Source organism: Salvelinus fontinalis, chromosome 15, assembly GCF_029448725.1.
Source record: "Salvelinus fontinalis isolate EN_2023a chromosome 15, ASM2944872v1, whole genome shotgun sequence".
NCBI lineage: Eukaryota > Metazoa > Chordata > Actinopteri > Salmoniformes > Salmonidae > Salvelinus > Salvelinus fontinalis.
Genome location: NC_074679.1, coordinates 45,628,361 through 45,649,091, shown reverse-complemented (window position 1 = coordinate 45,649,091; position 20,731 = coordinate 45,628,361). Strand labels below are relative to the sequence as shown.

At 41.8% G+C, this 20,731-nt stretch overlaps 1 protein-coding gene across 1 annotated transcript; it reads left to right on the top strand.

Moving 5' to 3' along the window:
• The first annotated feature begins 1,914 nt into the window (after nt 1–1,914).
• gsc (goosecoid) lies at nt 1,915–4,266 on the top strand. The gene is made up of 3 exons (XM_055864076.1): nt 1,915–2,406; nt 2,896–3,155; nt 3,504–4,266. Exons 1-3 carry the CDS (start codon nt 2,091–2,093, stop codon nt 3,651–3,653), a joined length of 726 nt encoding a protein of 241 aa, XP_055720051.1. The 5' UTR covers nt 1,915–2,090; the 3' UTR covers nt 3,654–4,266.
• The last annotated feature ends 16,465 nt before the right edge of the window (nt 4,267–20,731 follow it).

The window sequence follows — 20,731 nt, the reverse complement described above, 5'->3', positions numbered from 1 at the left end:
TAATTGAACTTCCATTCCTCTGAGAACTTTGACGTCAAAAAATCTTTGCCCCTACATGGAAATATACTTTTATAGATGTTTTGTTTTCCAGAATTGTTTTGTGATCATTTTTGGATGGTACAAGGTTAGACTAAGCTATTTGATCAAGAACTGCTATTTTTCGTATTGTTATCTTCGACTGAATATTTAGGCAGGAAAACCATGCCATGATCGTCTCGTTCACGTACAATCCTTTATGAACGTGGTTGTAATTCGTCCCAAGTGTGATGCCTAAAATTGCAGCCTGCTAAAATCATATGCCCATGAAGTGATATTAGTCTGCACATTTTAAGACTGTGCTTCTTTCAACTCCAATCAACCTTAAACATCATTTGTGCGTGTACGTAACACAATTTGTGCAATAGCATAAACATCCGGTATCAATATATATATATATTGCAGATGTGTTCATCAATTAGGCTAATTGATATGAGCAAATCAACATAAACGGCCTATGCCTGTTTTAACCTGAAATGTAAATTATACTCATGTTTAGGGATTTGCATTTGTTTTATTGTTTGTATTTTGTAAAAATCTCATTGGTAGGCATATTGCTTAAACTGATTTATATTAAGTCTTACACATTCCATCAAATCTAATGAACAATACAATACATTGAACTAAGATAAGAGGTTTATGTGATATTTAATTTAACCTGGTCCGTTTAATTTAACTTAAATGATTTTAGCATTTGTCTATATAGGCGTCTACATTGTCTACATTGTCTACAAAGGCGTAATTGTCTGTACAATGTTCATTATTATATTTATATTCTAGGTGAATCGTGTCCGCACCACTCCTAACTCCTAAGTCTATCAACAACAAAAATCACTGATAGTTTGAATGCAATCAACATTCTCCTGAATGTAAAACCCGTTTTATAACCGAAGTGGATAACCCAGGGACTCAGAATAGACGTTCCCAGCTCCTCAGTCCATTCTCACTAAATGAAATATGCGCTCTGAAGTAACAGTCGCCTCATTTCCACCGTTGCATTTCATTTGATTAGGCGTGTAATTGTAATACGTTTTCTCTAACGCTGAGAATAGAAGCGATAATGGCCGTTATCTTATCACAGCGAGAGTAATATGTTCATGGAACGAGTAGTTAGCGGAGGTGTTTAAAGTTAATACGCACGATTTCCTACCCATCGAGATAGCCCCGCTGATGGAGTAAACAGAGATAATCTCCCCACGACCATCTCCCGTGGTGAGCTCTGTGATGGTCGTGTCAGACCGACTGTTTCCCAAATAACATGCAGCAACACAGACTGAGATCCGGAGCCTCATACGCAATGGAATATATTTGATTAAATGTTATAGGCCTATATTTGTATTTCTATTCATTGTGTGTAGAATGGAAGGGAGGGATCTATATTATGGTGTTATTTGGGGTGTGTATTTTGGGTTTTGGTGACAGAAAAGGTAGACCCTTGAGACGTGTAGATGTTGTCAAACTTGGGCCTGTTAATAAAATGAAAAAGATGATTAGAGTCACACACACACACGTGCACACACAAATACACACAACGTTAATGATTTCACAGGGAATGCGTTTACCAATCCTTTTGCGGGCAATGAAATTAACCTGATTAGCTTACCTTGTAGCCTACAATTAACCCTCGCGGCTGACATAGCACTGAGTTGGGTGGTTTGTTTCAAAAGTCTGCAAATAGTACGGATTAACTTAATTTAATTAATTCTCAATACACATATCTGTGCCTTTCACACCGTTGTGAGGTAAACTTAAAATCAGCCAATCTCTGCTCTCGGTTTGTCATCCGCTCCTCCAGCACAGGCGCAACTGGTCGGTGACGTCAGCCGAGCATATAATCGGGCTGGAGTTCAAGTGGACCACGAAAACAAGTTAGTGAAGCCTCAGTCTGAACGCATCCACCGGAGTCGGTCCAACGCGAGAGAAACACGCCAAAGTCAACAAACTCGATGTTATGACCCATATTTAGGAACTTTTTACGGACTTTCTCCTGACTTATACCGAATTTAGGACTTTTAAAAAGCAACGCATTTTATCTCCCTTTTCACGTATCGGTGATGCCCGCTGGTATGTTCAGTATCGACAGTATCCTGGCCGGGAGACCCACTTGCAAGGACTCGGTTCTCCTCCATCGGAATCCCCCAGTGGTGTTCTCTAACCTCACGGATTCCATCTACACTGCTACCGATTACAATGGACTCTACTCGCACGCAACTGGACCTTCTCCCCCGGGGATGCAGGCGGTGAACGGGACTAGAATAGGATATAATAACTATTATTACGGACAACTGCATTTGCAGGGCCCCAATGGCCCTGCGTGCTGCGGCGCTATCCCAACCCTCGGCTCGCAACAGTGCCCATGTATTCCAACAGGTAGGTTACCCTTTTTAAAAGGAAAAAACGCTGCATGTTCCTTTGGTGATGGACAATATACCGCTGTCGGTAATGACACTTAAAAGTTAAAACGTTATGTTTATAGGGGATGGTAGATATAGTGTAGATTGGTTGGTGTGTCAACTTAAGAAATGCGCCCATTGCACAACATTACAAAGCCAGTCATTTTGGTGCCTATATAGCCTATCTAAGAAGCATATCTGTGGTATAGCCTACTCTAATTCAGTTGAACTTTTACGTATTAACTGAAATAGTTTGTATGCTAAACTTTGTGTAGGTGGGAACAAGGGATGAGTAGGCTATGTCATACATGTGTAAAAGTGTTGTTTTTGGGTTAATGCTGAGTTGTTTTTTCGTTTGGTTAATTTGTGATTTTGTCTGTAGGCCCATTGGGTGTGGTGCGAAATTAATTGACTCATTGAGGAATTTTCTCCCTGTAATGTAATCTTTATTTATTTCTTCATGCAGGTTATGACAGCACGGGCTCCGTGCTCATCTCTCCCGTCCCGCATCAGATGATGTCCTATATGAACGTGGGCACCTTGTCTCGGACCGAGCTCCAGCTCTTGAACCAGCTCCACTGCCGACGTAAGCGAAGACACCGGACCATCTTCACCGACGAGCAGCTTGAGGCTCTGGAAACCCTTTTTCAGGAGACCAAGTACCCTGACGTCGGCACACGGGAACAGCTCGCGCGGAAAGTGCATCTACGGGAGGAGAAGGTCGAGGTGAGTGCATGCACCGGCCAGTGTTGCTGGCGCTCCATCTCCCTATACACATTAGTCTGCGATCATTTTCAGAATATCTGTGAATAATCTCTCCATTATTGAATAAAAAAATATGGGTATCAACACAGAACGTTCGTTGCACCTTGTAACAAATTACGCTCATAGGCCTACGTGAAAGGACACATTCTATCCAAGCGTTATACGCACATAGTAATAGCAATCGTTCACGTCTTTCTAGTGACAAAAATATATTCGCTTAAGCCCAACTTACCTTACAATTACTCTACACCACGGTCTAACAAATATTTCATACAAATTACAAATATTGTATCTTTTATTTTCGCATAGGTGTGGTTCAAAAACAGACGAGCGAAATGGAGAAGGCAGAAAAGGTCGTCCTCGGAAGAATCTGAAAACTCACAGAAATGGAACAAATCGACGAAAATACCCACAGAGAAAACCGAGGAAAGCAAAAGCGACGTGGATTCTGACAGCTGATATTGGTCTAGCGCAAAACGAGAAAAGACCGTTGGTTGCATATATGCGCACATCTTGCACATCCACACCAATACATACAAGATTTTGACTTTTTGTACATAGTGTAAATGTCATGTGGACTGAAGTAATGAAATGTGTTGCCATGATGTTGCACAGTTGTATAGTAAATATTACTTTTATTATTGCTATTTGGTAGGCTATTTATATTTAATTTAAAGTTTAATGTTATGCATACCATCTCGAAGATGTGGTGTGCAAGGAGCCTGGACCAATTTTATGGCGTGTCTCAATACTTTGCGATCTGACATGACATCTCATATGGATATTACTAAATGTTATAAATCTGATATTGTTTTATTATACTTGCGTTGTCTATTCATCATCACGATTTACTGCAAAGAATATTCTGAAACTACATCAATGAGAGAATATATTTTAGAGCTTACTAGACGGGGGCAACCTTTATAAGATAAATGGACGAAAGTATATTTGTCAACTCTTTACTATACCTACAGGTGTGTTTGGGGATTTGACTGAAACGTTTTGCCTACATGTTGCAATTAACGATAATTACAGTAAGAATGAATATACATTAAATCATATCTGAATCATCTCTATTTCGTTTGTCTCTTTTCAATGAATGTCTTTTTTAGATTTATAATAATATTATCTAGTCATTTTAGAAATTAAAATGCTATAGATTTACATTAGGCTAAAGTTGGTTGTTTCCCAGATGCAAGTCAATTGAAAACAGACGCACTGCAAAAGACACCGTTTTTGCGTGGAAATAATGCTTGCATAGTAGTAGGTTATTTCACGGAGAAGTCATAAATGGTACAGTTAATATGGAGCTTCTAGTCTTCTTATAACATTTACTAGAAGGTGTCGTATTGGTAGAAAACACATTCAATTATTTTCGATCCATGCGCATAAATGAAACCTTGGATGTGGCAAAGTATACCCCGAGAATATATATATTTTTGAATACTAAAACTATTCACGAGGTGTTTTTGTCCCCTTTAATTAAATGTATCAAAAATGATTATCAAAAGCACACATTATTTCGTTTACAACAGCAAAGATGAGTCTATCACCAACATACTCAAAACAACAGGTGTGTCATCAAAAAAATATTCATAACATAGGCTATATGTTTCTTTTGTTGCCTTCTTCATGAATTGGACAAACCAACACTTGTCTTTGTAGCTTAATGATAACGGTAGTTATGTTCCAGTGAACTACACCACCAAGTGATATATCTACCTTTTCTGTCAATTCACAGGTGATCGATTAACTAACAATTTGATCAGGAATGAATCCCAAAACTACCAACCTAAATTCACCTCAGACGAGATTAAATATCCTACATAACTCACTAAAAGTAAATAATCAAACGTATTAGACAAGATATTGTACTAATTTTATCTGTATTTAACTAGGCAAGTCAGTTAAGAACAAATTCTTATTTACAATGACGGCCTAGGAACAGTGGGTTAACTGCCTTGTTCAGGGGCAGAACGACAGATTTTTACCTTGTCAGCTCGGGGATTCGATCTTGCAATCTTTTGGTTACAAGTCCAACGCTCACAATTAGGACTAACATCAATGGTAATACACCGAAAATAATTGGTATTTGGTAATACACCAAAACGTAAAATAAGTGAGCAGCACCATATAACAACGTAAAAATGCAACGCCTTTCCATGTACACTAGTTGACACTGTTAGACACTAGGCTACCTGCCGCCCCAAATGATGGGTCAGCTTCTCAAGTAATGTTTTCTCACACAGAATAAGGGAGATCCATTGCAATACAGAAGCATTGTCATACACACCAGAGGTAGCTCATAATACCGGTCATGTGGGAGGGCTGGTAATCAAATTCGATGGTGAATTATTTTGTAAAATATTAAATAACGAATTAAACTTCAGCCCCACAACATGCTGGGAGTGTAAAAAATGTTTGTACAAATCCCGGATTGCCTCTTTAATTTGTAATTCAAAGCGATTTACATACCTGATTCAAACAGTTTCCCATGTTGCATGTTAGTGATAGTCAAAGCTTATCAGTATGTCTATGTCATACACAATTTATAACATTTATCTTAATTCCCCCATGTCTACACCAGCCCTAATATCTAACAGTGTCAACTAGTGTACATGCAAAGGCGTTGCATTTTTACGTTGTTAAATGGTGTCACTCACTTATTTTACGTTTTGGTGTATTACCAAATAGCAATTATTTTCGGTGTATTACCATTGATGTTAGTCCTAATTGTGTTATATTATATCTATATATGCCTAGCGTTGAAAAGTGCAGTGTTTATTTCCATAGGCCTACAATGAAACATTGTAAAACTGATCAGAAATGCATCCCCAATTTACATTTCAATACCATACTTAACAGCAATGCTAGGTCATGGAATTTTGAGTTAGAGATTTATATTTTCCGTCTTCCAAGGTCAAATCACCCTCCACAAAAAAACAGCTCCACTTGACTTTTAAAAATGGTTTACATTTGTATGATTTCTATGAGCTTATACAGCAAGATGGTAAAATGCTATGAGGAGCTGCTTCAAAGCTCACATTTCGGTATCTCTTTACTATAGCCACCTAATGCTAAGACATTGTAGTATTTGTCTTACAGCTACAAACGACATTATAATATCCGTCATAGCCAGTCATAATTGTTTTGACCTTTCTGTACACTCTTACAGATGCTGCATCTTAACTTGATCATCCTGTTGTTGCAGGGATTTTCCTTCATGGCAGGAAATGCAAACTTTTGTCTAGTGCATTCAAGGTTTAATAAGACCTCTAAGGTTTGTCATTTCCACTTTCAAATTTCAGACTTGATTTGCCCTAACGAAAAATGTATCAACCCCTACAAAAAAAATGTAAATTCATTCTAATCCACAAAATAATTCACATAAAAATTCTCATTTCCTGTTGCTGCATTATTATTTTCCTGCTGTAGCTACCTGGTTCAAATTAAGATCCCACATATATAGAAAAGAAAGTGCCATCTAGAACCTGAACCCCATACAGGAACCCTTTAAATAACAATTTTTGGTTCCAGGTAGGGCGTCGAGTTGTGCGTGTTGGTTGACGCAAATTATGTACAGGCCTACGGCAGCTACGGCTGCATCTCGGATACGTTTGTCTGTTGCAGCGTGGCACATATCTTTCTTGTGTTATTATATAAAACAACGTTTGTTGATGTGTATGGCTACATTTCAGATACATAATTGTACATTTGAACAGCAGTAGGACCAATCTATCTTGTTTTTATAGGGCTTAAAAGCAATTCTAGTTGTGACTTAAAATGCCCCCCTCAGGCATGTCATCATAGAGCCGGGCCTGGGTAGAACCCTATTGTGTTCCATATAGAACCAAGTTCTACCTGGAACCAAAAAGGGGTATTCTTTCTAAGAGTGTTGATCACACGGTGTGTCCCTACTCCTTACAGAACCCCCAGACCCACACACGTTCACGCCACACAAATCAAATATATTAACCCCTGTCATTACCTCATGGAAATGACACCATATAAAATCATGATATATACACCGACAGACCCTCCACAATCCTCAATTTTACCCATGTGCTGGTTTGGCATAGCAGGTACTGACGTTGATTTATATTGAAATGCATTGATTTCTTTTTAAAGGGGCAAGCTGGGATTTGATATGAGGGTAATGTAAACGGGTTTCCATGCTGTGTGCCCTGCGTCTACACCAGGCTGTTTTGCATCTCAGTTTGTAGATGAGGTATTTAAAGGTAATAGAAGATACATAGACACAATATAGGAATATTATTTGGTCTAAAGATAACAGATAGGGATTTTTTATCAGTGTAGATTGAAAGTACAGTATATATCAGAGTGCAGTGAAAGTACCTATCACGTTTTGATACTGTCATTTAAAATCAGTGTAGATGGCAACTGGTACACATTATATTTCTCTATATTTTGGAAGGACAGTGTGATAGCAATAAATATACATATAATATTGGAGAGTTCAGATTTTATTTTCCGCCATCATCTAATATGTGGAATCCTTTGAAGGATTCTGAACACATTTTAATCCCCAGATAGAAATATGGAAATTCCTAAAGTCTACATTATGTGAACATTTTATTAGTCCTTTGGGATAACTATAATCATTTAAGCAATGTGTGCAACAATGGTTTCATCTTTATGATTGTGTCTTGCTAATGATTGTCATTAGCTTCAGTATTTTACTGCTACATAATCTAAGACTATCATCAAGTACCATTTCCTGCATTTACTATATTAATCCCTAAACGAATCATTATGTTTTAAATCTAATTTTAATAATTCAATCTAGGGCATAATTATTCTGATCAAATTTCCAAGTGGTCAGTTTGATTTTCCAACCCAACTTTTCCAAGATAGGTACCAAAAAGATCCTATAATTCTGTTATATTTAAGTGATATTTAATTCTGTGATAGGTACTATCTGGTTGAGTATTTCCAGAGATAGATTTAATATGGGGAAAATAACTACAGGACTCCTAAAGTGACTGTTTAAAACAGATTACAGGAGGTCCAGAGCAGGTACTTAAACATTTGGCCATAATATAGACCATGAAACACACTGCGTATTCCTAATAATCCCTTATACAGTATGTCCAGCTGTGATTTATAAAGTGTTGCAGTGCAGGGCGCCAGTGAAATATACAAAACACAAGGCCAGCCACAGTCATTAATCAATGCTTTTTTTCATGAGCAGTAATTTTCTATTTCACAAATTTAATGCCATTTTTTTTCCTGAAACTATCATTTTTTTTGGACCTCTTTTATGCATCGTTCCCGGCACTTGCAAAAATATAGGTGGAGTCCAAGAAAAATTAGGTATTGAGTTAACTCTCAGAGAAGATAAATCTTTGCTCCTTTGCAAGCGTTTAGAGAAAACCTCTCTCTTTATTTTCTATTTTTCCCTCAGAAGTGTCGCTATGTTTTGAAGTGAGAGCTAGGCTCTCTGGCTCTCGGGTCCAGCCGTTCTGTGGACAAGTTTCTCTTACATAAGCCTTTCTCTCTACCCTGTGATGTTGGAAGCTGATGTATATACTCTCCGTATCATACTGTATCAGCCCTGAGGGCCCCAGCTCTCTGAATAATGTTATTAGTACATGGGGTCTGGAGAGTCATAGTGCTGGGTGATTTGGCCTCTGGACTGACAGCTCTTGGGTGGATTCCCTGGTCGGTCGAAAGATAGACAAGGGTGTTGGCCTGCTCTGTGGTCCACTTCCATAGACATATACATGTACTGTAAAATGGCCTCATCATGGCAGGCAGGACCTCCGAATGAAAGTTAAGACAAATAATGCATATTTTTACAAATGTAAACTTTCTACTATATTATTACCATATTTCACTGGGATGACGTGTGGTTTGGTGTTTGTTTTTGTTTTGTGCTGGACTCTCTCTCTCTCTCGCTCGCTCTCTGTCTCGCTCTCTCTCCCCCTCTCGCTCTCTCTCTCTCTCCCCCTCTCTCGCTCTCCGTCTCGCTCCCCCTCTCTCCCTCCCCCTCTCCCTCTCTCAGCCGGCTGAAAAGGCCCGTTCCTTTCAGAATCACCTTTGCCTTAAGGCTAGATTAGGGCTGAGCGCGCACACACACACACACACACACACACGCACACACGCACGCACGCACGCACGCACGCACGCACACACACACACACACACACACACACACACACACACACACAATGCCACCATTGGAGATGATAAACAAATACTTAATTGTAAGGATCCTTTTATAGCTGAGTTTAGCGCCTGAAAGCTCTTAACTACTGTAATGTTCTCTCTGACCAGCCGTGTAATTACATTGCCTGTCACCACACACATCGCAGCACACCCGTCATCGACTGACTTCTATTAGTCAGCGGGCCCCCTGCTAAACCGCTAAGGAGCTTTAAATCTGGGAGCCAGCAGGTCAAGCCTAACCAACCGCTGCCAGCGTTCACTTATCTCAAAGGGGAACGGGGTGCTCGTAAAGTTTGAGACAACTCCCCTCTGAGCCAACGAGGTTCAGAAATCAGGGGCTATTCTGTTAGTCTTAAAGACCTTAGAGAGAGAGAGAGGGGAAAAGAGATAGAGAGGGGCAGAGAGAGAAAGAGAGAGAGAGAAAGAGAGAGTGAGAGAGATAGATAGAGACCGAGAGAAAGAGAGAAATAGAGAGATAGAGTGAGTGAGAGAGAGAGATAGAGTGAGTGAGAGAGATAGATAGAGACCGAGAGAAAGAGAGAAATAGAGAGATAGAGTGAGTGAGAGAGAGCATAATGTTTTTTGCTGTGGCCACCACACGCCAAACCAAACACACATGAGTAATTTGGATGAGGTATACCTCTACCTAGTGTGTGCTTTTCTGCCCCTATTCATGCTGAATGCTGGGTAATTGGGGTGTGTGGTGGGGCCCGGGCAGACAGGCAGGAGATGGGGAAGGGACTAGTATACACAGCTAGGGGCCGAGGGAGGGAGATGAGGAAAGTTCTAGTATACACAGCTAGGGGCCGAGGGAGGGAGATGAGGAAAGTTCTAGTATACACAGCTAGGGGCCGAGGGAGGGAGATGAGGAAAGTTCTAGTATACACAGCTAGGGGCCGAGGGAGGGAGATGAGGAAAGTTCTAGTATACACAGCTAGGGGCCGAGGTCTGACCACTGATTACCACCGTGGGTTGAACTCAGCCACCCACAGGACCTGGGGAGCAGGGAGGCAAGGACGGATGAGGGAGTTCAGTGGGGGAGTGTTGGAGGGAGGTGAAGAGGGGGGGGGGGGGGGGGGGGATTTAGGAGGAGTGTGTGGGGAGTCAGAGGAGAGGACATTGACTTGAGTGAGGACAAGGCAATGTGGGGTAAAAAGGGGGTTAGTGGGGTATGGTGGTGAGACGGGGAGGGTGGTGCAGGAGAAAGAGAAGGAGAATTGGGGGATTAGAGGTATGTGCTGGGGTGAGTTGAGAGGATAAGAGGGGGATGACTGAGGGGGTGGGGTGAAGCCAGGCTCATGTTTAGAGGGTGTTGTATTTGTACATGCCCCTTTAACCTGGCATAAAGTTTTCACCCCAAGTTAAAACCCGTGAGTGTAGCTGGCACAGGACCAGCTATATATATATATATATATATATATACACACACACACACACACACACACACACAACATTGTAGTGTAGTGTGGGGCCTGCAACATTATCCAGACATAGAACCATCAACCATCAACTCGACACAACCCACTACTATGTACGTACGTCTGTGTAGTGCTTAGGCCGGCATATTTATGTCACTATACAATGTAACCCTCCCCCCTCTCTCTCTCCCCTCCAGCGTCCCACCAACTGCCAGCTCCACTAAAGGCCTGACAGTAGAATGGTTGTTTTTCATCCCACAACATCTCCCCTACACACCCGCCCCCTCCTCCCACCTCCCTCTCCCGTCCCTCTCTCCTCACGGTCGCTGAGTGAGCTAGGAGTAAATAAAACAATGTGTGGATTAATGAGCAAGTGATGTGAGGGTCTGTGTTTTGTTCTTTCAGGGCAAATCGCTCGCTATTTACTCAGATCATGAATCAAAATGATGCTCTGTATCAACAACAGAACTATGGTCCTGGGAAATTATGAAGGATAAATCACAAGTAAAACAGAATGACCTCTCTTCTCTCCATCCAACCACACATACGCACACACTCATGCACAAACACACACATACACACACAGCCTAAAATAGAATTTATTTATAATAAGGACATGAAAAAGTCTCGTTTAGTTTCCCTACCTTCAGGACATTCTGGTGACTTGTCAGGACATTCTGGTCCCGATAAGGCAGAAAAACATGTACACACACACACACACACACACACACACACACACACACACACACACACACACACACACACACACACACACACACACACACACACACACACACACACACACACACACACACACACACACACACACACACACACACACACACACACACACAAACACACACACACACACACACACACACTGTCTGCTATCAGATAATAGCCGCTCCTGGACTAAAACGCAGTAGAACATAATAAACATGTCCACATCTGATTAATCTGTGTTTTTCCTCTAAATACTATTAAGCCCATTTATATACTTAAATTCAAACTAGCCTGTGGTTTATATCAAATGCTGAGGGAACTGAAAACAAATGATTGCATGAACATTTTTTCTACCGGCCAGAAAGTAAGTAATGTAAATGCTTTTTTTGGCCGGTAAATTACATGGTGCACACAGGTCATATGTAGAAGATTTCTAAACTAAACGCTACCTTGAGCGTTGGAACATTGAAACACTAACTTTACATGGAGATTCATCAGTATAATAAAACACAATAGCATGTACCCTTGTATGTTAAAAAGGCCATGTACTGTCATTTTCTATGTTTGATTCTCCAAGCCTCAGTCATTTTGAGTGTGCATGTCAGATATGTCTGTTCATAGGGACATGAGGAAAAACAGTGTATTCTGCAAACACTTCCAAAATCCACAAACATCATTTTTTTTATCTGACTTGACTCCCCTAAAAAAAAAATGTATATGATCAAAAACATTTACTGTATATGATTAATAGCGCATCATCACATAATGACAAACATACAAGATATCTTATTTTTTGGAGGAGCAGCATTTAACATTGCTACAATATATTTACAAAAGTATGTGGACACCCCTTCAAATGAGTGAATGCGTCTATTTCAGCCACACCCGTTGCTGACAGCTGTATAAAACTGAGCACACAGCCATGCAATCTCCATAGACAAATATTGACCCTACTGAAGAGCTCAGTGACTTTCAATGTGGCCCCGTCAAAGGATGCCACCTTTTCAACAAGTCAGTTTGTCAGATTTCTTCCCTACTAGAGCTGGCCTGGTCAACTGTAAGTGCTGTTATTGTGAAGTGGAAACATCTAGGAGCAACAACGGCTCAGCCGTTAAGTGGTAGGCCACACAAGCTCACAGAACGGGACCGCCAAGTGCTGAAGCGCGTTATTTTGGAATGAGTTATTCCGACAAGCAGGTGTCCACATACTTTTGGTAATGTAGTGTATCTTTCATCCCAGCCGTCATTGGTTTCCCCAGGAGATGTAAATGCAGCGAGAGAGAGGTCGTCCAGTCCTCCCAGGAACAGCTGTGGTGGGCTAGTACCGACACGCAGGGAGTAGACTCCAATTGACTGTTGCATTAGATTTGCCTGCCTCCCCTTGGCCTTGTGGTCCACAGGGCTAACCTGGGCTATAAACAGTTAGTGACATGAGTATGATGCTGTACATTGTAATATATATGTTTTTATATTGTTTCCTCAGAGTTACTATACTTACGGACAGTTTTTTCATGACTGTGTGGGCCAGAACAGGGAAAACTCTCTGCAAATCTCGGCCATAGTTATAGATTATTGCCATATAGTCACACGGTAAGGAAAAACTCATTGTCCTAAATATTCCACACCAACATGGCTCCGTTTACACAGCCCAATTCAGATTTTTTTCTCTCAATCAGATCAGCTCTACGAAAGATCTAATGTGAAAAGAGCTGATGTGATTGGTCAAAAGACCAATTAGTGGAAAAAATTATCAAAATTGGTCTGCCTGTGTAAACGCAGCCTGAAACCACTAAGAATATCAAATCTTCTTTAGAAGAGCAATGGCCAGCGTCTCTGGCACTGTAACAGGAATTCTTAAGTATAGAAGGAACACTTATTTTAAGTCCCAAATAGCACCCTTTTCCCATTATAGTACACACATTTTGAACAGAAGCCTATGGACCCTGGTCAAAAATAGTGGAAAAAATAGGGTGTCATTTTGGACGCATTGACGATGCACAGTGAATAGCTGTGTTGGAGCTGCCCCCTTGTGGGCCAGAGATGTAACAACATGGATAAAGCCAATCAATGCTTTTGGGTCAATGAAGAAAAGTCACATTCTGACTTATTAATGAAACTGATCATTGATACATTTTAAATCAGTCAGATGATTATGTAGTTATTTACCATCAATTCATATAATTTTATTATAAACAAAGCTGTTGTTCTACAACAAAGTGAATTTATAAAAAGCTCCTATGTTTTCAAAATGTACGTAATAATTTGATATGTTGATGCATAATAATAAAAGATATTTTTCAATTTCGGAGAAATCTCCTAAATCAAAACCATGCCGTCGTCATACTTCTCAACCTCCAATCTCTGAGGTAAAAACGATCTAAATTGCTGAGACAGTCAATTACTGTAAAAAAACATCTCAAATAGCTGAAATAGCATTTACACAACCTCTGTCTCATTTTGTGTCCCAAATGGCACCATATTCCCTATATAGTGCACGATTTTTGACCAGGGCCCATAAAGTTCTGGTCAAAAGCAGTGTGCTACATAGGGAATATGATGCCATACACACTGACATTCTCTTGATTCATATCCTGTCTAGTGATATCTACAGTATCTAATACCCCCTTTCCTTCTTTCCAATTCCCCATAAAACCAACATGGAAGCATCCCAACTGACACCCTATTCCCTATGTAGTGCACTACTTTGACCTGGGCCCATATTGCACCAAATAGGGAAAAGGATACAATTTGGGACACATCCCATGTATATGAAGTCAAAGCCACGGTAATCATAGCAGCAGCGTCTCTGTGAGTCTGTCTGTTAGAGAGTCGGTCTTGGCTGCAACGAAAGCGGAGCACCACAGCACCTCACTGCAGTCATAACAGCCGTCAGCCAGGCCCAGTGATGGACAGCTAGTTTACAGGCCCTGTCAGGCATTAACAGATTTGATCCCTTTTGGAACAGGGTAGCGTTGGAGGGCTCGGGAACAGGAAGGGTTGGGAATGTCAGACGGGAACCCCGGAGAGGTTGAGAGTCCAGGGGAGATCAGGTGTATGTGTGTATGTGAGTCGAAGAGCAGAGGAAGAGATCAGTTGTGGGTGGCGGGAGTTTAACGCAAGGACCTCTCTGTGATTTGTGATCCATGGTCAGGGGAGGGTTCACACTTCCACATCTGCTGAAATAGGGCCCTCCCCGTGTGGGTGTTCATGAGTTTTGCTTCATTATGTGCACATGAAGTGAGATTTGACACACACACACACACACACACACACACACACACACACACACACACACACACACACACACACACACACACACACACACACACACACACACACACACACACACACACACACACACACAGAATATCAAGAGCTGACAAACCTGTGTGATGTTTCCTGAACTATGAAATTCACATTAGACTTAAAGGGAGAAGACGCTGAAGTGTAAATATTTGTGGATGTTTTCAGGCGAGTTGAATCAGAGGGTATTGAGGGCTCCGGGTATAGATGGACGAGAGGATAAGCTGAGGAGGGAGGACGGAAGGAGGGAACGAAGAAGGGGTAGAAAGTGATATAGCGCCAGCGCCCGAACTCGTCTGATTACAGTGATTCCAGCTGACCTCAGAAAAGCCACAGTGTTGGCAGCCACCTCCAACTAATCTACCTTTGCTAAGTGAGTAATTGAATGTGATTGCTTATGTATTTTTATAATGAGCTGACAGCATATTTCCACTCCCTGCCCAAAAGGTTACCCTAATCAACATGGTCACGCTGTTTCTTTCCTCATGACAGCTCTGCGGGTAGGCATGACAAAACACGGAGCTACGCCGTGTCGCACCACACCACACTGCCTTCCCCAGCCTCCCTATGGACATTGCAGGAGTGAGAGGTTTGTCTGTTCTCATGCAAAATGGAGGGATGGAGGGGGTGGTTGAGCGGGTAGACGAGAGGATGCGACCTCTGCCGCTGAATTAACATCAGTTCTCGACCTTGGCCTGGAAGCGGAGCTGAAAAAAAATCCTTCCTGTCCCTCTGCATGATGGGTAATTTTCAAGACGATGGCATGGTGTGTGTGTGTGTGTGTGTGTGTGTAATGTGTGTCCACCCTCCTTTCTTCCCTCCAGCATCCCCTCCACTTCTCGTAGAGACAGTAATGCGAGAGGGTTGTTATTGCTTGTGGGATTACGCATGCTAAAACCCAAACATTTGCAGTCGAAAGGAAAAAAAGGCCAAGTGATATAAGAGGTGATCCTGTCTTTTGAATCTGTAACTTAACCTGATGGTCTATGTGGGAAATCAGCCCTGGCCCTGGGCCCTGCTTGGATTAGGTCTTTCTACCCCTCTCTCTCTCTTCCTCTGGGCCGGCTCAGACCACAGAGGCCTCCCCTCTCGTTAAACACACTGCGGGGATACACACAGAACGGAGGCATCTGGGGGATCGTTCTAGATTGCGTACGGAGGTGTTCCATTTAAAATGCCAAAACAATTTGACTGAGACGTTCTGAGGTTCTGTTTGGAACCTCTCTGAGGACCTCTACACACAACACATTCCAGACATGTGACATGGCTGGGAGGGCGGGGTGAACCCACGGTAACCTGTGTGGGGTCGTTGGATTGGTCAGGGCCCACGAGGACCTCTACTACTCACGCTCACACTCTGTTCATCACAGGTAAGCAGAAACAAAACGTAACTGTAGATATGTAATCAAAGCTCCACCTCACCAGTACACATTCCCTGGGAAACCAAGCAATTATAATCACTCTGTTCTAGCTCTCCGCTCCACGCGTCCTTGCAGCAAATCGGCCTTGCACTCTGAAGATCACTCCCCGGCTCTCCGCTCCTCCTATGTTCTATCTGCAGAGCGTCAATCCATGCGTGAACGTTTGTAATATAATCAAAGTCTGTGTTATGTTCTACAACCAATCAGGACCAATCAATCGTGAGGAACAGGCAGTAAGGAGAGGAGGGCCATAACTAGCAGTGTGTGTTACTCATCAGTCTCCGGGCCTGCTCTGTTTGGATTGCTGTGTTTGGATAAACCAGATTGGTTTGCACTTAACCCTGTAATATATGCAAAACAATCCTCCTGATAATACTGTGTAGCTTTGCCAGTCACCACTCTGGCAGCTGCTGTAAACGCCACCGCCCCAGAAAAATGGCCGGTAATAAATTATGACAAGAACCAGAGGCGTGTCACTGGGAAACTCCTGCCTCACCCCTCCTCGCCCCTCCTGCATCACCATTTCTCACCCCTTCGTTCCCCTCCTTCCTCCTTCCCACCAAAGCTCACGCCCCTCTCTCTCCTCACCCCTCCTCCCCTCTCAACTCTCTCCTCCTCAACGCTCACCCCTCCTCAACCCTCACACCCTCTTTTTTCCCCCTCACCCTAATCCCCCTCCCCCTCCTCCTCATCCCTCTTCACCCTCTCAGATCATGGGTCAGGAAATTAAATAAGGCACAGAGATTTAGCGTGCCCATAGGAGTCTGGTTCAAAATTAGTGCATGATATATGGGATAGGGTGCCATTTGGGACGCATCCAATGGTGGATTTACTGATCAGGGGGTCAAGGTCAGGGGGTCAAGGTGTTGTTGGGGGTAAGTGAGCGGAGCCTGAGCCCTCATAAAGGACTATGTTAAATAAACACCCAGCAGTAAGAGTTTGTGTCCCAAATGACACCTTATTCCCTGTATAGTGCACTACTTTTAACCAGGGCCTCTTATCAATAGTAGTGCGCTATGTAGGGAATAGGGTGCCATTTGGGACACAAGCCTTAGTGATTTACCCTGCGTCGAACACTTATACACTAACACACGCTCAGGGCTCTGGAGTATGACAGATAGCCAGGAGAGTGAAAGAGAGAGACAGGGAGTGTGCATAGGTTGTGATATGCAGCCTTTAGGTTAACGAACTCGTACAAGACACCCAAGAAATTACTTCGCAGTTGTCTTTGAGGATCTCCATAAGAGTGTCACTTCTAGGGCTTGCGTAGTCTAGCTGTTTTTGAGTGACATATCCACTGCCACAGTATCAACCCGTTTCTCAAACAAAGCCTATCATCACAAACAATCAAGCAGCTGCATGGCAAATGAAAAGCCCCCTTGTGTTTGCCTGAGGACCATTGCTTTCTTTGCAGCATTTGAGAGCCTAATGTAATGTATTATCATAACCAAACATCAGATGGGATCTCCCCCATGTAATAAGTAGCTGTGTGGTTTTCATAGTTTCATAGTCCAGTGCCATGCAGTAATGTTGGCCTCCCCTCGCCAGATTCTCTTCATGAAACTTAATAAGGGCTGTGTGTGTGTACACGCAGAGACTGGGGGCGCTATGCAAATGATGTCATAATCAAATCTGTCTGTTTCCAAGAGTTCAACAGTACCCCGAGGGTACCTCTGCCAATAGGCTCAACGTGCATTTACAGTAATGCACGCAATTCTCACCAGCCAGGCTGTAATTAAGACCTCTCTCTCTCTCTCTCTCTCTCTCTCTCCCTCTCTCTCTCTCTCTCTCTCTCTCTCTCTCTCTCTCTCTCTCTCTCTCTCTCTCTCTCTCTCTCTCTCTCTCTCTCTCTCTCTCTCTCTCTCTCTCTCTCTCTCTCTCTCTCTCGTTGTTCAATGTAATAGACACTAGGTGGCAGTGGTTTATGACAAGTGACAGCCGCATATTACTGTTTTTATCGCTTTGGTGTAATTTTCACAAGTATGTGGTACATTTTCACAATTCTTAATACAACACTTAAAACAGATCATCAAAAAAGGCAGTTGTTTCAAAACTCTAAGCACATTTTCAATTGACTAATAAGTTCAACACACAAAATCATTGTCACTTTTTCACCAAACTTAATCAGTGTTTCACATGGAAATACATGTTTCACATCGCAATACATGTTCGTATAAAGTACTTAAAGTAACATGTCCTCCCCATATTCTGAAATTGCATTTTTGTCTCCCACGGTTTTATCATTGGAATGTGATACAAAACAAGGCAACGGTGCACTTTAGGACCACGCGGACGCCTCCAAGCGTTGGATAGGCTGTTTGGAGTGTTTATCCGACTGGATAAAAAAAAATCTTCTAAAACCAAAGTTGCACCCCTGGGCAAACCTATAGATTTGACATGGAAACTGGTTTGTCTACTACAGATTTTGAGAACTACATAATGAAAATGTGTCTGTAAAGTAGAAAAATAGAAAGTATGATACATACTCAGATGTACTACTATGACGATGTCTATGATGATTTTACTTACAAGGTACTGTAAGTAAAATAAATGGGATATTTACAAGATCAGAGATGTCCGGTGTGTAACAAATCAAATCAAATCCAATACAATATCAATACAATACAATATCAATACAATACAATACAATATCAATACAATACAATACCAATGCGCAAATAATCCAGAAAGACCAAAACAAGAAAGAAATGCTTCCCCTATACAGTAAACATTTATCCAAAATGGGGGAGGTCACACTGCTTTACTAAAATATGATTTGGCAATACAGTACTGTAGCACAGTAAATATATTCCATTTACATAGCAGACACTTTTATCCAACGTGACAACTGTCCACACGTTTTGGTATGTGACCCCAGTGGGAATCGAACCCATAACTATGGTGTTGCTAGTGCCATGCTCTTATGAACCAAGCCACATACAGGACCACTACAATGCATAAGTACAATACAATACATGAATACAATACAGGTGGCAGATGTGTGATTGCCATCGCCATGATGCCACCACCCTCCTTCAGGTCATGGATGGGGCATACAACGATTTCAATCCAGACCTATGTCAGGCTTGGATTCCAGGTGCATGAACAGTGAGGATATTTACTATGATTGTGATGGGAACTATGGCCAAATGCTCAAGACAGGCTTAATGGGAACTAGTGGCATTGTTTCTTTCATTTCTTTGTTTTGATTACATTGTAAAAGATGTTTCAAGTTAGTATTATTTTAGTCGTATGCACGGGCTACACATGGTATACACCGGCCAACAAAATGCTGACTTGCAGGTTCCTTCTCGACAATGCAACAACAATAAGAAACAATCAAATATACAAATACGAACATAAAGTCAATGGCTCAGTAGAACGGAATAAACGTTTTAGCGTAAGTATAATACAGGAAGGCACAATCTCTAGTCCAATGTTTACAGGTGGTTTGGGGAAGGGGGTATTGGGAGAGATGTCTTCAATGATCACGCCATTGATCAGACATGGTATGCAAATGACGGAAATTTGACCTTCAGTCAATTTTAACGGGTAGTGCAAGTGTGTTGCCTAACACAATGTATCGTAATTTACAGGACTGTAGCGCATTCACAGGGGAATTCTGAAACGAGTATCTCCTAACGCGAGACGGGCGTGGCTTCGTGACAACGATCGGAAGAGCAGCGGCTCACCAATTGGAAGGCTCCAACACAGTTCCACCTATGCCTGTGCGGGTGTCTGCTATCACCTGTTAACACTTGATCTGATTGAATCTAGGCCTAAACCAATGTACTCATTATATTTTATATTTATCAGTAAATTTAAATTTTGGATCAATGGTTTGGTGGTGAAAGATGTCTACAAACAAAATGAATGCACAGTAAAAGGTTTGGAATGTAATACTGGCTGTGTTACAAGTTACAATTGTTACTGGATCTCTGGTTCTGGTTCTCCATCTCTAGTTATCTCACTCTCTCACAATATAAATAAATATGGGTTGTATTTACAATGGTGTTTGTTCTTCACTGGTTGATTTTTTCTTGTGGCAACAGGTCACAAATATTGCTGCTGTGATGGCACACTGTGATATTTCACACAGTAGATATGGGAGTTAATCAAAATCGGGTTTGTTTTTGAATATTCTTTGTGGATCTGTGTAATCTGAGGGAAATATGTGTCTCTAATATTGTCATACATTGGGCAGGAGGTTAGGAAGTGCAGCTCGGTTTTCAACTCATTTTGTGGGCAGTGTGAACATAGCCTGTCTTCTCTTGAGAGCCAGGTCTGCCTACAATGGCCTTTCTCAGTAGCAAGGCTATGCTCACACAGTCAAAACTTTCCTTAAGTCTGGGTCAGTCACAGTGGTCAGGTATTCTGCCACTGTGTACTCTCTGTTTAGGGCCAAATAGCATTCTAGGTTGCTCTGGTTTTTTGTTAATTCTTTCCAATGTGTCAAGTAATTATCTTTTTGTTTTCTCATGAT